General features: G+C 44.8%; 2 protein-coding genes across 3 annotated transcripts in view; both read right to left on the bottom strand.

Moving 5' to 3' along the window:
- Positions 1-9,646: 9,646 nt before the first annotated feature.
- LOC119356021 lies at positions 9,647-10,443 on the bottom strand. 2 transcript variants are annotated; one of them, XM_037622915.1, is made up of 2 exons: positions 10,293-10,443; positions 9,647-10,068 (listed from the first exon to the last, which is right to left on the bottom strand). In XM_037622915.1, the coding sequence occupies exons 1-2, from the start codon at positions 10,426-10,428 to the stop codon at positions 9,905-9,907; spliced, it is 300 nt and encodes a 99-aa protein (XP_037478812.1). In that variant the 5' UTR covers positions 10,429-10,443; the 3' UTR covers positions 9,647-9,904. The 2 variants fall into 2 exon arrangements, with proteins under 2 accessions (XP_037478812.1, XP_037478811.1); XM_037622914.1 differs by having other exon boundaries at positions 9,647-10,372.
- An 8,396-nt stretch (positions 10,444-18,839) lies between these two features.
- LOC119358053 overlaps positions 18,840-20,197 on the bottom strand; it is a 3,928-nt gene continuing 2,570 nt past the window's right edge. The window contains exon 4 of the mRNA XM_037624773.1: positions 18,840-19,684. Coding sequence (XP_037480670.1) covers positions 19,212-19,684 — 473 coding nt within the window. The 3' untranslated portion in view covers positions 18,840-19,211. The remainder of the gene's footprint in view (positions 19,685-20,197) is intronic.

Raw genomic sequence — 20,197 nt, forward strand, 5'->3', positions numbered from 1 at the left:
CGTTTTCCGTTGCACTTAGCATCTTCATGATGCTAGTAGACTTTGAAAATGGTATAGTTGTCATCAACGGCTCGTGAAGTCGCCGACCATGGTGTATGGGGGCTGACGGCTGCCCAATGTATGTCGGAAAGCCAAGGAAGTTGGTGCGATGACAAGGAAGAGACAACCAAGGCCCCAGTGAATGACGACCATAAGGTGAAGAAATTCCTTGTTTGGTAAGTTTTGACCCGCATGAAAGGCGTAACGATCTGGGCACTCTCTTGAAGGAAGGCTCGGTGACGACATGAAGCAGGTTTATTAATCGATGCCGTTAACTGATTATCCCACACACAGTGGTTTGGGCAGGGATATGGAGACCCTTAGCTTTTGTTTCGAAACCCTCTTAAGGCAATTTGCATTCCTACCTGCTAAGGTATATCTGTTTCCATTGTATGAATTGTATCTTGGTCCAAAGACTCATGTTGTATTCATTCATTAAAGTTGACCCTTCGGAGTTGTTCTATATATACTTATTGTTGTTGCCGACCGTTTCACCACATGTCATGCATGTTTTCACGTGTATGTTATGTGAAGGTGATGTCTTTGGATCGGAGGCTAGCAGAGGTGGCTAGATCCACATAGTGCAGGTCCTATCTATATTTATCCAAAGCCCACAAAATAGGTGCTTTTTAGCTTGTAAGCGAAAGTGCAAAAGCCAAGAGTAGGCCCAACCAAATACCCTCTAAGCGCCCCTGCATTGGACATGCTCGACATCATTTTGTGGTTATGAGTCATTTGTGTGCTATTTCATTTTGTTTCACCAATACACAATCCGGTAGTGCTATTTTACAAAGTTTCCATGCAATAGTATTGCTCCATAGTCTTTATAGTTTGGTTTGAAGGAAATATTTTAATTTTGGTATTTTTTAACATAAGGGTCTATTCTCTTGTGAATGAAGATATTGTGCTTGAACATATTATTTTTAAAAATCATACAAATATTTTCTAAACAATCTACTGTATGAAATCATATATTGGTTTTTAAACATGATTTATGAATTGTAATTTTATGACCAAACTGTTAAGAGGAATCATAAAATTTAGTTGGGCCAACCTGATTTGCCGACTCCTTTGCGCTTTGCATCACTTGACTCCTTAAACACGTAGATAATACCCATCCATCCATCCATCCAGATAATAGGGGCGAGTCCGTGAGTCGTTTTCTCTCGATGAGTTTTCTCTCCCCGACGGCGATAGCCTAGGGTTTCGACATACTCCGGCGCCGCGGCCGGATCTTACCTTCTTTTCCCCGATCGAACCTGCTGGTGATCCCCTGGACTCGGGCTGATCAAGGGAGGCCCCTCGTGACCTTACCCGGCCTTGGTTATAGTGTTTTCTCCGGCAGATCGATCTAGGGTTTTCGTTGGCGGCGACTAGACTGCTCGGTTCATGGCGTCGGGATCAAGCTCGAAGGGGCGGCATGGCAAGGAGACGACGGAGGAGCTGCTAGCCAGGTTGAATTTGCAGGAGGAGGAAGATGATGATTTCGTGTGGGAGGAGGAGTTGCCGGATCTGGGGGCGCCGGCGAAGTGGCTAGCCATAGCCAGGGTACACACTACAAGGACTTTCAGCCCTAATGCTCTTTATGGGGACATGCGTGCAGCCTGGAATCCAGCGAAAACGGTGGTCTGGAGGAAGGTGAAGGACAACTTGTTCACAGCGCAGTTTGGTTGTCTAGGGGATTGGAATAAGGCCAAGCTAGAGGGGCCATGGCTTTTCAGAGACCAAGCAGTGATTTTGGTGGAGTATGATGGGTTTAAAAACCCTGATAGCATCAAGTTGGATAAGTTGGCAGTTTGGGCGCAAATCCATCGTTTACCTGACAACTTTTTGATCAATCCTGCAGTCAGGGGGATGGCATCGCGAATTGGCGAGGTGGAAGAAGTGCAGCTCAAGCTACCGGCAGGTTTCTTTGGTGAATTTGTCCGGGTGAGGGTGAAAATCGATATCAACGCAAAAATTAAGAGGTTTGTCACTGGAAAGAAGGGGGATGAACGAGTTAGATATCAAGTAAAATACGAGAAATTACGTGTCTTTTGCTTTAACTGTGGTGAATGCGGGCATTGGCACGAGGAGTGTGGTGATGGTGTTCATGATGAGACAAAGTTTGAGTGGGGTGAATTTGTTCTGGCTGACAATATTCGCTTCAGGCAACCTGGCAGAGGTGGTTTTGGTAACCAGAGGGGACGAGGCGGCCCAAGGAATGCAGGAGGAAGAGGTAGGGGGCGAGAGCAGTATAACCCCAATCAAAGTTGGCGCTTCAATGCATATCAGAATGAACCTCGCAGGGAGGCGGGGAGGCAGGATGAAGGAGAGGACAATGCAATGACCACAGAAGTATCGGGGCCAAGCGAGCCCAAGGGTATGATCGAGGAACCGACTGCTGCAACGCTGGGGGTAGTGGTGGCAAGTAACAAGAGGCAATCTTCGGACAAGAACCATCCAGAGACAGTTCAGTCGAGCGATGATGGAGAAGGGGACATGGTCCCAGTGAGCTCTACAGCTCTTGTAATCTCTGGAAAGCCGGACGGGGTTCCACCGATGCCGCCTGTATATGTGTCTCCAAGGAAAGAGGTGAAGCGACGGAAGAAAGATGTTGGCAATAAAGGAGCCCTGTTTAAGGAGCTGTCTGATGCAGGGACACCGAGTATGGTGACAGATGGAGTGGAACGTGGCAAGGACCAGTATGATGGATCGGCGGGCTCCTCCGAGGAGTGCCGCCGGACGCAATGAGTTCATTTTGTTGGAACTGTCGCGGCGCGGGTAAAGCCGCGACAGTTCGTGAGCTTCGCGACTTTGCGAAGAAATTTACCCCTACCATGTTGTGTATTGTTGAAACTCAAGTAAAGGGTGCACGTGTAGAAGCTTTAGCTAACACTTTGGGCTATGATAATGCCTATGCGATAGATAGTCAAGGAAGAAGTGGAGGAATAGGGATTTTTTGGAATAATACAATAAATGTTGAGATCTTGGGTGATTCTGTTTATCATATTTATGCAAAGGTGGTAGAGGAAGGGAAAGACCCATGGAGGTTGACATGTGTGTATGGCGAGGCCCAGACACAACTGAGACACCAAACATGGGATCTCCTAAAGGGGTTGGCGTCTTTTAGCAACCTCCCTTGGCTGTGTTTGGGCGATTTTAACGAAGTTTTACGTCCGGATGAACATGAGGGAGCTGCTAATCGGAGTAATGCACAAATACAAGGTTTCCGGGATGCGGTTGACGTTTGCATGTTGATGGACTTGGGCTATCATGGCAGATTTTGGACCTTTGAGAAAAAAGTGATCAGGGGATCCTACACCCGCGTGAGGCTTGACAGAGCGATGGCCACAGCTGATTGGGCGGCGCTTTTCCCTATGGCCAAGGTTACAAACTTAACTTCGGCATCCTCGGATCATGGACCAATACTCGTACAGTTTGAAGAGGTTTTACCACGCCCTAAACCGAGCTTCCGGTACGAAGTGATGTGGGAGTCACATGAATCATGGCGTGACACTATCAGCTCAGGATGGAGCGAACTGCAAGCGGATCAAGGAGTTGAGGGGATTCGCAGAAAATTGGAGCTTCTGTCAAAGAACCTCTCGGCATGGGAGGATGCAACTTTTGGAAGTGTTAGGAAGGAGATCAAGAAGGCAAAAGCGGAGCTAGAGAGGCTTCGAAGTGTTCCGTCTAGGACTGCTCCAAATCACCTTGAGCAAAAGTTGAATGAACGACTGGTTGAGCTCTATCATAGGGAGGAGTTAATGTGGAGACAAAGATCGCGCATACAGTGGCTGACTGCGGGTGATCGCAACACAAAAATTTTTCACATGAGAGCAAATATGCGGCGTAGGAAGAATATGATTCGAGCTCTACACAATGCGCTGGGTATAAGAGTAGAGGACAAGGCTGAGATGAAACAACTTGTGACATATTTCTATAAAACCTTGTACACGACGGAAGGTGTACAGGGGGTAGATGATGTATTACAACATGTGCCTCGGAAAGTGACACCAGAGATGAATTCTTCGCTTTGCGCTCCTTACACAAATGAGGAAGTAAAGCAGGCCCTGTTTCAGATGTTTCCTACGAAGGCACCGGGGCCAGATGGTTTTCCTGCACACTTCTATCAGCGCCACTGGGACATTTGTGGGGATGAAGTAACTAAAGTGGTGCTTTGGATCGTCCGTGGAGAGGAGACTGCTGCAAGCATTAATGATACGGTACTCGTGTTGATACCCAAGGTACAAAATCCCACTCTACTTACCCAGTTTAGGCCTATCAGCCTTTGCAATGTGATTTATAAAATAGCTTCTAAAGTGGTGTCGAATAGATTGAAGTTGATATTGCCAGATATTATCTCAAAGGAGCAATCAGCCTTTGTTCCCGGGAGCTTGATCACGGATAATATTATTTGTGCGTATGAATGTTTGCACTTCATGAAAAGAAACAGATCCAAGACAAACAGCTTTTGTGCACTTAAGCTTGATATGATGAAGGCATATGACAGACTAGAGTGGCCTTATCTAAAGGCAATTATGGTTAAGCTTGGCTTTGCACCAGATTGGATCCATACAGTTATGAGCATGATCACTTCTGTTTCATTCTCGGTCTTGTTTAATGGAGAAAGATTAGAGAGCTTCTCACCTTCCAGGGGTATCAGGCAGGGAGATCCTATTTCCCCTTACTTATTCTTGATTGCAGTGGAGGGCCTTTCGTGCCTTTTAAAACACAGTTCTCAGTCATTAGTGCTCGGTGGCATAAAGGTGGCGCCCACGGCTCCGGTAGTGAACCACCTTTTGTTTGCAGATGACAGCCTGCTGCTTTTCAAGTCTAGTGTCCACGGGGCAAATGAGGTTTCAAACCTACTTGATGCATATTGCTTGGCTTCGGGCCAAAGGGTAAACTATGATAAATCGTCCATATTTTTCAGTAAGGGATGCCCGGAGACCCTTACGGTGGAGATAAAGAATATACTTAATGTGCAGAATGAGTCTTTCAGTGAAAAGTATTTGGGTCTGCCGACCGATGTTGGACAGTCCAAAAATGGCACCTTCAAATATTTACGAGACAGAGTTTGGGAAAGGATAAAGGGATGGATGGAGAAACTTTTATCAGTGGCAGGAAAGGAGGTTCTCATAAAATCTGTGGCTCAAGCTTTACCAGTTTTTTCGATGTCTTGCTTCAGATTACCTCGAGGCCTTTGTGGAAGCATTACGTCACTCATTCGTCAATTTTGGTGGGGGAGCAAGAGAGGCAAGAGGAAACCATGTTGGGTAGCTTGGGATTTGATGACCCGACCGAAAAGTTTGGGAGGACTTGGCTTTCGGGATATAGAAATCTTCAACTTGGCACTTTTGTCTCGGCAAATTTGGAGATTATTGAATGATCCCTCCTCTCTTAGTGCACAAATCCTTAAAGCATCATATTTTCCACAATGTACAGTCCTTGAAGCTCAACTAGGTCCACATCCTTCTCAGGTGTGGCGATCTATACTTGATGGGAGAGATATTATCACCCAAGGAGCTATCCGGCGTATTGGTGATGGAACTACCACGAACATATGGCAACATAGTTGGATCCCAAGGGACGGAATGATGAAGCCGGTGGCCTCCTTAGTTGCTGACCCACCGCAACTGGTTTCTGATCTGATCGACCACACTAGAGCTGCATGGCGAGAGGACTTGCTTAGACAGGTGTTCATACCCATTGATGTGGAGGCGATCTTGCAAATACCGCTCTGTACACGGCGTGTGGACGATTTCTGGGCATGGAATGATGATCCAAGGGGGCGTTTTTCTGTACGGTCAGCTTATAAGATGATTGTCAAGATCAAGATTGGGCGCGAGGCATGGCTGGAGGAAAGGGAGGATCCTTCCAACTCTGAACATGAGATGAGGGGGTGGAACTCGCTATGGAACATGTCAGTGCCACCGAAACTGCGCTTTTTCACTTGGCGATTGGCGCAACACTCACTCCCTACGGGAGATGTCCTAAACCATCGTCATATGGCCACTACGAGTGCTTGCTCCCTATGCGGAGGGCAGGATAGCTGGCGGCATTCTTTGCTGGAGTGTAATGTGTCTAGGTGTGTGTGGGCACTTTCAGAAGCCGAGATGGTCGAGCACATGTGGGCAACCTCAGAACCTAACGCACGGCTGTGGCTCTTTGCCATGAATGACTCTCTTCCACCGGAGCAATTTCAGTTGATGATTGTTACTTTATGGGCGATTTGGAGTGCAAGACGGAAAGCTATACATGAGGATATATACCAGACTCCGTTTGCCACTGACAACTTCATCAAAGCTTACTTATCAGACATAGAGTTTTTGAAGAAGAAGAAGGAGGAAGCACATGGGATAGCAGTACAACGACCCCGTACGTGGATTCCACCACCAACAGATTACTACAAACTCAATGTGGACGCGGCCGTGTCACGCCCAGGTACGTTTGGCGCAGTTGGTGTGGTTTGCAGGGATGAGAGAGGTTTGTTCATGGGAGCGTCAGCTCTCGTTTTCAGAGGACTGCACAACCCCCAAGTGCTAGAAGCACTAGCTGTTCGGGAGGCATTAGCACTTTCAGAAGATCTCTATATCAACCATTTACTTGTTGCCTCCGATTGCAAGGTGGTGGTAGATGCAATCAGACAGGGAAGCTCAGCAGAATTTGGAGCCATTGTCGAGGAAATCAAGACTAGAGCAACTACCTTTATTTCATGTTCGTTTACTCATGAGTATAGGACCTCCAATACGGAGGCCCATAAGCTCGCAAAGCATGCGTTATCTTTAGGGTTTGGCCGACACACTTGGCTAGGACAACCCGGCGATCTTCTTTTTGTACCTATGAACATTATGATTCGGTAATAAAGCTTTGTGAGATTCTCAAAAAAAAACGTAGATAATACCCGAATGCTATTTGGCGCCTTCAGAGCCACATAGAGTGTATTTTTTTAGACAAAAATAGAGTGTAAATCGTATGTGGTGCAAACAAGACCAAATGGCCGACCCATTTAATGCCATAGCGGCAGTCTAGTTCTTCTCGTGTTTTTTTTGTGGTCGGTTCTTTCATGTTTTGTTTCGGTCCATATTTAGGCCGCTTTTGGTTCCTTTTTCCCTTTTATTTTTTTATTTTAATTTCCACGAATTTCTTTATTTTTCAAATTTGCAAACTTGTTTTCCAAATTCGTGAACTTTTCTTAAATTCGTGAACTTTTTACAAATTCATTTTTCAAGTTCGTGAATCTTTTTCCAATTCACTTATTTTTCAAATTCATGACCTTTTCGAATCCACAAACTTTTTTATATACATGTTTTTTTCAAATTGATGTATCTTATTTGTATTCACAATCTTTTTTTTCAAATTTGAAAAGACATTGGTCAACACAGTCAGCGATGAGCCATCAATGCTCCAATGGTCAACTTATGACCGAGTTTTGTCTTGAGAAAATTGACAACAAAACTAGTAGGGACAATCAAGCGAGCAAGCAGCCTGTTCGAGCGGTGTCGTGCTTAATGGGCTGGCCCAAACGATCTCGTGTGTGAGGGTCGCGTGGCAAAACTGGCGCATAAGGTGCCATATAGGAGGTCTCTAGGTAACATGCGGAACACATGAGCCCATTGAGAGTCCAAAGCTACCTAGTTAAAACACGAAATAACTAGTTATTCTACTTTTTCGTACGCTGACAACTGGCGCACTGCATGTACGCCACTTGACGTAACCTGCGAGTTTTTTCTTTTTTTTTAGATTCGTTTATTCAAAATGATTTATCTTTTGAACCGTCCGTTCAAATTCCAAATTGTTTTCACTGCTGGATTTCTCGCGTCGAAATCTTAGAAAGTAGATCCAATGTTATTAGGTTTCGATGATTTTTTTCCTAGGATAAAAGCCAATAACCCCCCCCCCCCCACCACCACCACCACCACAAAAGATGAAAAAATGGCAACAAAAAAGGAATGATGAAAAAAATGGTTGCGGCATTTCACTTTCACCTTTTGAGAATCTGTACTTGCACGAAAATAAAATTTATGCTTCTTGTGGAAGCATGGTTTGCTTTTCCGAGAAGCAATTTGTGTGCTTGTCGTGGAAGCACAATTTTTTCCCTTTCCCAGAGCACAACAATATGTTTGTTGTGGAAGCAAATATGTACTTCTCATGGAAGTACGGTTTTTTCCACTGTGTTTCTCGTGAAGCAAATCTGTGTCTCTATGAGAAGCACATAGATGCTTCTCGTGGAAGCACATATTTTTTCTATTTTCAAGAAGCTTCCCGTGGAATTAAATATGTGCCTTCAGAAGAAGCAAATATGTGCTTCTCGTGTAAGTAATGTTTTTTCTTTTTCAAAAAGCACAACAGAAGAAAATTTGTGCTGCCGTGAAAAGCAAATTTGCACTTCTCATGAAAGCATAATTTTCAAAAATCCAAAAAAATCACGCGCAAAAAGAATCTCCAAAACGTAGGGAAAATCGTGCGAAAACCAAAAAGCCAAAAAACCTCATAGAAAACCCCATCTAAAAACCGAAAACGCATACAGAAAAAAATGAGAAAACAAAATTCAGAAAGAATGTTCAGCACGTGACATGTGACGAGGGCTAGACACCACATAGGGTACTCCTAGAGCATCAAAATTGACCCTGTTAGTGCTCCTGTTGAAAAGGGTCAGGGGCGGCGCGTGGCGAGTTTCGCGGGCAGCAGATATGAGCTACTGGCATTTCAAAAAAAAAGATACGAGCTACTTGTGTTCTACTCAAGTACTCAGCATTAGTTGATACATACTTCCTTCGTCCGGAAAAACTTGTCCCAAACTTGTTTCTCAAATGGATGCATTTAGCATTAATTTTGTGCTAGATACATTCATTTGAGAGACAAATTTTTTTCAAACAGAAGGAGTACGTTATTACGTTACACTTGCAGTTGCAGCGCCACTTGCTTTGGAGTTTGGTTTTCTTACCGTGAGTTAGCAACCTAACAAGACGTTTTGGATCATGCAGAAAGCACTTGTGTGTACTCCAACCTGAATCGAAGGGCTTGGTTATACTAATTCGTTTTTATATAATAAGAGAGCTCCCTCACCGATTTCATTTAACTGAAATCATATTGTCTTTTACAATCATCTACACTGGTTATACTAATTTGATGTACCACTAAAGTGTATACATACAGTTTCCCAAACATAAACTATGTAGGTAGGTCTCCTGTTGAGCCATCTTTTTTTTTAAGCATCAGTACAGACACAAGCGCTCGTATATGCGCATACACTCACCCCTATGAACGTACACACGCACACCCTACCCTTATGAGCACCTCCGAGAGACTGAGCCAGCATATCATCTTAAGATTTACGAAGTCACCGTAGGCGCCTCGTCCTGAAAGCGCATCGCCGGAAATTCTGAAATAAATTCAGGAATAATGCGAGCACCAGGATTTGAACACTGATGGGTTGGGGATACCACTGTCCACCTAACCAACTCAACCACAGGTTGATTCGCTTGAGCCATCTTTGTTAGTACTACAACTTAATATGCACGGGAAGTATTCTGGGAAACGAAAAGAAGAGCCTCGTCTTTCCAAAAAGTCAGAATATACCGAAAGAAAAAAAAGATTGTAATAATCAAGTAAACAATGGATGTAAAACGAACTAGAGCCGGCCCATTCAACTCAATTTGTACTCATATAAAACTCGCAACATCCTCTTAATATATACAAGTTGCCATTTTCTCCCCTCTCATAAGAAACTTCATCAAGATGAAGATGGGCAGTTGACAAGGAAAGGATCAAAGCAACCAAGGAAAAGAAGCAGCGCAGGGGGCACAGCAGAACTCTTCGAGGTCTCCGCGCTCACCCCGGCGCGCGCGCACGGAGCAGCAGCATGTCAGACGGCCAAGGCCTAGGTGTTCTTGGTCGGCCGGAGCGCGAGGACGAGCCCCGGGAAGACGTCGTCGGGGTCGTGCACGTGCGGGTTCCTCTCCACGATGAACGGGTCGCCGCACTTGTCGCTGATGGTGTGCAGCGTCTCGCCTTCCCCGACCACGTACACCTCGTCGCACGGCCGCGCCGCCGCGCCGCCGAGCCGCGGGCCGCGGAAGTACGCCGCGGCGCCTTCCCCGTCGCCGTCCGCGGTCTCCGCGCTGAGCGCGCCCAGCAGCACGAGCGCGACGAGCGCCACCGCGCACCACCACGACGCCACGTCCGCGGCCGACACGGCGGCGGCGCACAGCTCCGCGCGCCGGAGGCTGGTCGCCGGCGCGGCCATGCGATCGAGGGAGCGCACGGACCTCGTGAGCGTGTGCGTCTCCGTCTGGGGCGGGCAGAGGGAGGTTGCCTTGGCTGGCTTAGGGGGTTTCTGTGGGGCTGGGCCGCGGGAGGCGGTTTATAACGCGGAACGGCGCACGGACGTGGTGGTTCCGGCATGGCGGACTTTTGTCACGGTTTGGTAAACGTGGGGAGCCCGCGCGGGAGAGGGGCCGGGCGCCCGGGGCAGTGCTGATTAATGGTGCTTATCTTCTTCCCTGAAATAATTTGGTTGCTTGCTTCTAGTACTAAGTACGACATGCCAATTGTGGCACCAATTCAATGCTCCAGTGAAGTTACTGCTAAATTTTAGTACTAGATTTTGTAGAAAATTAATCCCGCATGTAAAATGCTGCGTTATACTAATCATATAGTCATCATTAATCATTCAAGAACTATTCTCTTTTCCTTAGAGCAACTCCAACGGTCATCCTATATTCATATTACGGTTCCTAGTCTCCTAGATGAATAGCTCTTCAACAATAGTCAATTGATGCATTTTTTTTTCAGTATTGTGTCTTATCATGTTGGGAAAGTATCCATCTCGTAGTGATAACAGGAAAATGAAGAAAGCTGCGGATGATTTGGTACAATCACAGCTCATAAATATTCATCAATTTTTAAGTAATACTGGTGCTTCCCCTATTTCAATAAACCCAAATGATGAGTTGGTGATAGTTGTCAAAGAGAAAGGACAATCAACTGATGGGAACTCAGAATCTGATGAGCAAGAAGAAAATGGCGACACCAACATCTTGTGGCTCCGAGAATGTAGGTAATTCATTTGATGCATAGGCATAGTCAGCTAGTGTTGATGAACAACTAGTTTATACTGTTGATATTTATCAATTTATGATCCAAGAAATTTGGATAATCTTGATAGTAAAGCAAGAGCCATCTTAATTGAGAAACGGCCTATGAGAGAAGACAAAAAAATGAAATACCATCTACACGATGAAAATATTTTTATTATGCTCATTATAATAGGAAATTAAGCAATTGAGAGAAACAATGACTCGAAAAGAGTTTAAATGGTTTGGCAACATTATGCGTCGAGAAGAAATTATTAGATAGATACTAACATCACTACCTTCATAAGTGACTTTGAATCGAGGAATAATAGAAGAAAATTTTAAGGTAATATATATATGTATATCACTTTTTATTGTTAGGACGTCTCGCTCCGGGCCCCCAAAATTACAGGACCGGCCCTGCCTGAGACCCATTTTGACGGCGCCAAAAAAAATGAACGCATGCATATTTTAAAAAAGAAAAACATCATTAATTAAACATTAAAGCCGGTCACGAAGGCCGACGAGAGTCCACACGTCCACATTTGTATTTAAAAAAAATAAAAACAGCCTAAACTACAAGGCGGCGCGTTGCCCTAGGCGTCATCATCATCGTCCTCGGGATCCGTAAGGTCGATGAGCGTCGGCGCCGGCCCGGCCCAGGCAAACGCCGTGTTCCAGAGCGCCGCCATGTCGGGCTGTGCCGGCGCAGGTAGTGCCAGGGCGGGTGGCTGTGCGGCCGCCTGTGCAGCCACGGCCTGGCGCGCCTCCTCCTTGAGGTCGCGCTCGAGCATCTCCTCGTACTCGCCTTGACGGCGCTCCTCTGCCAGCCGGCGCTGGCGCCACATCTCGAGGTAGGCCTGCTCCTGCGCCGGCGTCGCCCCCAGCCAAACCGGTGGCGCGGACACCCACTCGCGCACCACTTCATTCCAGGAGAAGCGCGCGATGGGCTCGGGCTCGGGCTCCGGCTTGATGGGGGACGGCGGGGGCACCGGCGGCACCAAGTTGTCGCCCGCCACGGAGAGGGCAAGGGCCTGCGCCATTGCCGCCTCGTAGCGGGCCTCCTCTTCCGCCTCCGCTCTGCGCCGCTTGTCCTCCTCGCTCTCCCGGTAGACGGCAGCAAGGGCCGCCTGGTTCTCCTCGCGGACGACCAGCGGCGTTGGCCTCCGGTCGACCTCGCGCACGCCCCGTCGCCTCGCCTCCTCGTGCTCGAAGGCGAACCACCTCGCCTAGTTGGGTGAGTCGGTTGCGTAGGCCCTGTCGAGGCGCTGCTCCGACGTCAGCAGCGCCCGCCGGCGCCACACCTCCTCCGCGTGAGCACGAGCCGACCGCGGCGCCGCCGGCACTGGGATCCTATCTGGATACGACAGAGGCTGGCGGTTCGGCCAGTGCCACTCCGCCTGGTGCACTGGCACGCTGATGCGCTGCCTCTATCGGCGAGGCGCCGACGGGGGTGGGAGGAACTCGGAGGGGAAAGGGGTGGCGGGGGACTTGCCCTTGGCCTTGCTGCCGCTGGCACCAGAGAAGAGGCCCATCCTCGCTGTGGTTGTGGTGGCTAGGGTTTGCCGGCGACGAGGGAGCAAGGTGGGCAGATGGGGACGACGAGTTTGGATGAGGACGGCCCCGCCGCACGGTCGGCTTAAAAAAGGACGAGCGCCGTCACTGACCCGTGGGCCCGTCGTTATAAATTAAGCTGACCACGTGGGCAGCGGGTAGTTGGACGGCTGCCATGTGGGGACGCGGTGGATAGCGAGAAGGCGCGCAAAGCGTCCGTTCGGCGTCCGCGCCGACGCATTTGAGGCGCAAATTTGGGCCGCAAATGCGTCGGCACGGACGCGACGCGGACGTGATTTAGGTTTAGGGCGGCGCGTTGGGCCGCCATTTTTGTCCGCGCCGATTCAAACAGACGCAGACGGACGAAATGGGTCGGCTCTTTGAAGTTGCTCTTAAGGCAAGGAGAGTTGTTTTTTTCTAAAAAAGAAGAAGAGAAAGAGTAGGAGAGGCGGTGCAAATGGAAGAAGCTGTTGCAAAGTAGTATCCCACACTAGTTTTTATCGGAAAGCAAAACAACGACCCACACCCACTTTAAGCAGTGTTCTACACTGTAGGGAAGTACACCACAGCTCCGTTTTTAGGTGTTGGCACCGGAATGGCAATGATTAGCGTAGCCATATTTCCTTTGCTTCATACCAAAGCAGTGTAGGCAGACACCACGAGCCACATGTGTCTTCCGTAAGCAGCGCCACTTAGATTTGGAGCAGCCGCAGGGGACCAAACAACCACCGTGTGTCCGTGTCCGCCACTTGGTACGTTCCTCCCGTCTCGTACGGCCCGGCGGCCACACCAAAGCGTGGGATCACCTGCGCGTGCCACCTCGCCGCTACAGCAACTGTTCACCTACACGGCGCCGTCCGTCGCCTCTGTGCGCGTCCTCGCTCGGGTCTTCCTTTGTGTTCACCCTCGCGCAGCTCGCGTCCAAGCATGCGTCGAATATTCAGCAACGGAAATCGAGTGCCGGCTGGCCCGGGTTTTCCCGGGAAGGTATGGCTGGCAGCGTGCGTGGACGGCGACGTTCGGGTGGCGACCGGCCGGCGTGTCTGCTTCGCCGAGGCCGGCCTCGCCGGTCCGCGGCCGAGGGTTTGTCGAGAGGGATGTGTGAGGCGAAGTGATGCCCCGGGCCAAGCCGGATGGATCAGAGCATATCCATACCTTGCAACCGAGTAAGTACACGTTCCGGGTAGATAGATAGAACACGCACGCATGGCGTGGCCAAGTATCCTCCTAGATGTCCTAGTCCACCATTGCCTCGTTCTTAACCTAAACCCAAACAAGATCACGAACCAACCTGTGGTTGGATGGTTAGGTGAGCTCATCGGGGTTCAAGTTTTAATACTTATATTTATTCTTGATTCATTTCAGGATTTCCGGCAGTGCGTGTTTACTGGGAGGAAACGCTCGTCTATGATGACTTCATAAAATCTCAAGATGATTTGTCGACTCGGTCCCTCAAAGGTGCTCATAGAGGTACGATGTGCGTGTGTGTGTTCATAAGAATGAGTATATGCACGTATATATGAGCGCTTGCGTCTGTATCGTGTTAAAAAAAACTAAATCTAAACAAAATCAACACAGCAACAACCAGCATGTTTCAGTCCTGATACTTACCAAGAAAAGCTTCTTGTTGCTGCTCATTATTCCGCGTTGAAATGAAACACCTCGACCTGCATAGGCAGGTGGAGAGGACGCACAGCAAAAAATGATGATCAGTTGAACCAAACCTTGAAATTGCCGCAAGGTCACGTTCACGTACGTACGCCCTCTTGATTGCTGTTCGTTCAACTGCTTCTTTTCTACGACGAACCAAGCGTACATTCTCACCCAACAAAGCTACTACACCATGCATGGTCCATGCACGGGGTCACGCCAGGAACGCCGGTTCCCTTAAGTCGGCCAAGCCGATGTGCGTTTTGTTCCCAGAATTTCCAGTCCACCAGATAACGATGCACCACCGACTTGACTCGGCTCAAAACAAAACAAAAATACGACTGCGATTTTGTTCGAACGCTAATTCGGAGTGCCGAGGAATAGTACAAAACTGTCTTGGGAATCTAATCGCTGGAAGAAATCTTCTGCGGGCCCATGCATGAAAGAGAGCGGCAGTCACTAGCTGCAGTACTTCAAAACTTTCTCCGTAGCATATTAATGGCAGGATAATCACACCAGAATCCTAGCAAAGTAGAGAAAACTGCTGGCTGAGCTGTTTCTGCAATTCCGCAATAGCAAAAAATCGGTTTTTTCCAAAATGCTCACCAAAATAAGGTTCCTAGGAAAATAAACCAAAGTATCTCCGTTCGATTATTTTCGTACTCCTATTTCGACGCAAGTAAGAAATCAGATGATAGTGGTCTGTATGTGGAAATAGACCAATAGTTTCTCCTTAGGACAATGCATATGCTCTACGAGCAATAGTTGAGAGATGCAAACAAATACAAAAAATTGCCGCCAGTGCTATATCTCGCTTATTGCAAGTTATAACTTGCGCTTGCTTAAGAGTCGAAGCATGCATGAGCAGGCTCATTAGCGGGCATTTTTTTTCACTGATTCGGTGTTTCTATTTTGCTTCTTTCTCTCCTTTTTTATCTTTTCTGCTTCTTTCTTCTTTTTGCACCTTTTCTGTTCTCCTTTTTTGTTTTCTCTTTATGTTTGTTATTCCTTTTATAACATTTAAACTTTTTAAAAATACATATTTTTTCTAAAAGTGTGTGAACGCTATTAAAGAATATACAAAACATTTTTATAAGCTTGTGTTTTTACAAGTGTACAAACATTTTAAAAAGATGTGAGCAGTTTTTAAATATATGAACAATCCAAATTACGTGATTTTATTATTTACAAAATATTTATCAAATATGCATGAAAAATCGTTAAAAGTACATGAACATTTCCCTCAAAAAAAGTACATGAATATTTTATTAAATATATGACTATATTTTTACAAATACTTGGATAGTTTTAAATATAAAATATTTTTTAAAATATCAGATATTTTTTAGTGAATGACGAACAATTATTAAATACAAAAACATAATTTTTAATACCTGATGAACATTTTTTAATTACCCAATAAGGATTTGTCAATACATGATGAACATTATTTAAATAAACGATTAATATTCTTAAATATGCAATAAATATATTTACTACATGATTACTATTTTGGAAATACCCAACATAACATATTCTTCATTCATGATGAACATTTCATAAATACATGATTAACGGAGAATACATCCTACAACCGGGTGTAGTTATACCCACATATCATATACTACCATGTGTAGGGGCAGAGTGTCGGAGGGACAATTCCGGGTCTTGTCCGCCCTTCCAAAAGAATTTGATGCAATGAGCAGCTAATACTACTGTTAAATGCAATTCTATTTACCCCGCCACTCTAATCTTCTAGCCGTTTTTGGCGTGTGTTGCTGTTTATCCCCCCGACTCCATTCGTTCACGCTCCGCCACTGACCATGTGGTAGTATATACTACTTTACCATTTTTAGTATATTCATATATTATATTTAAGATACTTCAAATACAGTTATATTATATTTATAGGATGACAGAAGAAAAGCAAAGACTTATGTCTAGGGGGGGGGGGGGTCCAAAGCACCGCGAGAGCTATGTGTCACCTATTACGAGATCTTAGTCGTCTTTCGCCTGTTGCACTCACTACTATCTAGCCCAGTCAAGTGGTTTTCGGAAGGGTGTGAGCACCATTTCGGGGAACCTTCCATCAGTTTAGGAAGGCTTCGACCATCTTCTTTCTTTTTTATTTTTCTGTTTTCTTTTATATAGTTTTCATTTATTTACTTTTTATTTTTATTTTTATGTTCATCCAATAAAAAATATTATTTTGTACCCCTTTTAACTTTTTAGAATACATGTCAACATTTAAACACATGATCTTCATTTTTATTACAGACGCTGAACTCTTTTTGGTACACGTTAAAAAAAATTCAAATACTTGTTTGAATTTTTAATACTAGTTAAAAAAAATAAAGTACAGATCAAAGATATTTTAAATACATGTTAATTATTATTTTTTCAATACGTGTGAAACAGTTTTCAGATATACCATGAATTCCTTTTTCAAAAATACATGATTTTCAAGTAAACATTTAACCTTTTTTTAATACACATTGTATTTTTTTAATATACACGCTTAACAGTTTTTTATACATGCTGAACATTTTTTTAAAAATAAGATGACATTTTTTTACAAATACATGTTTGAACATTTTTCTGAATACACATTAAACATTTTCCGAACACATGTTGAACATTTTTAATATACGTTGAACATTTGAAAAATACATGTGAATCATTTTTCGTATAGAACTTGAATTTTTTTTTCAAAATACATTATGAACATTTTTTTTCAAATAGATACTGAACATTTTTTTGATTACCCGATGTACATTTTTCGTATAAGCGCTGAAATTTTTATATACATAATGCATTTGATTAATTTTTTTATAAAATACATGTTCAATTTCTTTGAGTACTTGTTGAAAATTTTCCAAATAATCTTGAACATTGTTTTAATACATGTGAAATATTTTTCCTGGATTATACGGAGATTTTCTAAAAATTACACAAACAACTTTTTTTTCACAACATGAACATTTTTCCAATATGCGATGGACGCTTTTGAAAAATTAAGTACGTTAATTTTTTGAATATATGTATTTAGAAAATTTTAAAATATAAACAAAAGTAGAAAGGAAAGAGGAGAAACAAATATGGGTATACTCTACCCCATTGTGCGTATAGTATCAATGTACTCTACCTCGTTCTGTTGTACATAAAATCTTGGACCCAGCCCATTTTGAGTTGCATCGTAGGCGATCGTCCCATACATCTTGCAAGAAGTGAGGTACAAGCACTCCCTATATCACAAAAGATATATACCTCCGACTACTATCTTGGACCCAGCCCATTTTGAGTTGCATTGTAGGCGATCATCCCATACATCTTGCAAGAAGTGAGGTATAGGCACTCCCTGTATCACAAAAGATATATACCATCGACTACTTGATCATCGCCGCGATCACCTACAGGTTGTATCGAGCAGGCATTATTGTACTCCCTTTTGGGACGGTTCCAACCATTTTTTTTATTTTGGAAGGTTTGGATTCTTTTTGCATTTTCCCTTTATCTTTTTCTTTTAGTTTATATCTGTTTCGGTTGGTTTTCCCCTTTTTTCTTTCTTCATTTTTTTTCAATTCATGAACATTTTTAAAATTCTAGAACAATTTTAAAAGTGGGCTCCTCCATCATCAGGTCTAGTTTGTGTGAACAATTGATGTTGCGGTCTTCTCCTCTTCTTCGAGTGTGTGAACAATTGATGATGCGGTCTTCTCCTCTTCTTCGAGCTCAGTGAGTAGCATAGTGATTTGATGCCATAGAGGCACATGTCTGATGGCCTGTCGTCAGTGTTTTGTTGGCATCACCACGCCAAAATTGTTGAAGCACTAGCTTTATGAAGTGTTGTTGCTCTTGCTCGGGAGGAAGGCTTCCACAACTTGGTATTTCGATATGATTGTCTTACTCCGGTCATAAAGTTGAATGTTGCTGCTTGCTCAATTATCGTAGAGATCAAATCATTGGTTAGTAGTTTTTCTTTTGTTTCTTTTGTTCATGTAAGCCATAGAGCTAATGAGGCGGCTCATGTGTAAGCTAGATCGAGCGAACTCATTCCTCACTCGATGTATTTTCATTGTATCCCTGGTTGTATCCAGGATCTTGTAAACTCTGAATGTTTGTGTGAATACTGGGCCATCTTTGATAAAAAAACCGAGGACCAAAAAACCTAAGAATAAAGTTTCTCGGTTCAATTCGATTTTGGTGTCCAATTTTTGGTTAAAAAGTGTCAACGACCCCTAACAAGAGGCTTTGGGGCGTGCTGAACATGGGAGGAGCATGAGACGAATTAGAGAAGAGGGAGTTTGCACTCAAGTATTAAGATGGTGGCCCACGTGCCCCATCAGGAAAAGAAAAGAGGGCGGATTGTGTGAGTGAGACCTGGGTCAAACGCAAACGGTTGTGTGGTTTAAACTTTTTGTGTGTGTTCTACATAGGAAACTAAACACGAGCACTCATTATGAAGTATGTCCTCTTTCCTCGTTGAAGATGATTTACATCATGTGACTTGACTTGCGGAAGAAAGTGATTTTCCTGATGCATGTGGTTTCCTAGGATCTTACAAGAAAATATGGTTTATTACAACTTTGTCGCAATGCATGTGGTTTTCTAAGATCGTATAAGAACACATGTTTTGCCAAACTTGTCATGCCCTATCCCAAGCAAAAGATTCATATCCTATAGATTGTGGACCATTTACAAATGTACAAGCACTCACACGTGACAAATATTGTAGCATCATTATATCAACATACTATGTTGTGAGATCCCGCAAGGTTGCAACAGTTCACATGGGCTTATGTTTCGATGATACACACACCAAATGGAAGTTGTGGTACAAAGTTGCCCGATCCAATTATCTCGATATTCCAAAGCTGTTTTCAGCAGTCATCTTCTCATTGCGAGGAGTCAATATAACTCGTCAGCCAATTCTCCGATCAACGACGAGATGATATCACTCTCTAGATCTGCGGCTAGTAGATTCTTTTCGTCTTCTCTGAGGCATCTCCACTGCTCGATGGACGCAACCTCCATCTTCACCACTGTCCAAATTGGTCTTAATGAACAATTTTGCCCATCCAGCCATGCTTGAGCGGTCTCCAACAACACCTTTCCTCGGCCTAGATTTCTTGGGGTTTTATCGTCGCGAAAGAAATCTACCAGAAGCTTCTGAAAGCAGTGGCTGGACCCCGAGGAGCTTGCTTCTAGGAGGTCTAGTATGCCCTGTGCAGACGCATCGTCACCGTCTTCTATGGAATCTGTTTCCAACATGTTGTAGCTCACATCCTCCGTGGTCGTGGTAGCATCATCCACGTCGGATACGTCTAGGTCGCCTAGCTGCTCAAACTGCCGGATTTTTTGAAGCAACTCTTGACTTGCTCCTACACATCATAAGTATTTAATCAGCGGTTGATGTCGAATGATTTAAAAGATGGTGATTGATATTATGAGCTCTGAAATAGCTTGCATTAGAAAAAGGGGGCACTTATAAACTAACATCTGCTCCATTGGTAATGCTCAACAATATATAGATAGATGGTCCATTGTCACCGGTTCATCTTAGAACAAAAACTTGGTGAGCACAGAATAGTAGTATGCCAATGGTGAAAACCCCATCGGGTGGCAACATGGCATCATTGGCATGACAAATCACAACAAAACACAAGATATTGGGCGTACATGGCCCATAACTATTTGGCATTGCCAGGCTGCTAGCTTAATTTTCACATTCTTTGGGTAGCCAAAACCCTAGAGGATTAGAGTCTACATACCCTTCGACCATATTACGGCATAACTTAACACATAATGAAGTCAATCTAAAGCTAGCCAACCTTTATTTATTAAGGGCATCTCCAAGGCTAGTCACCAAATGAACGTCATCCAAAGCCCCCCCC

This window comes from Triticum dicoccoides, chromosome 2A, assembly GCF_002162155.2.
Source record: "Triticum dicoccoides isolate Atlit2015 ecotype Zavitan chromosome 2A, WEW_v2.0, whole genome shotgun sequence".
NCBI lineage: Eukaryota > Viridiplantae > Streptophyta > Magnoliopsida > Poales > Poaceae > Triticum > Triticum dicoccoides.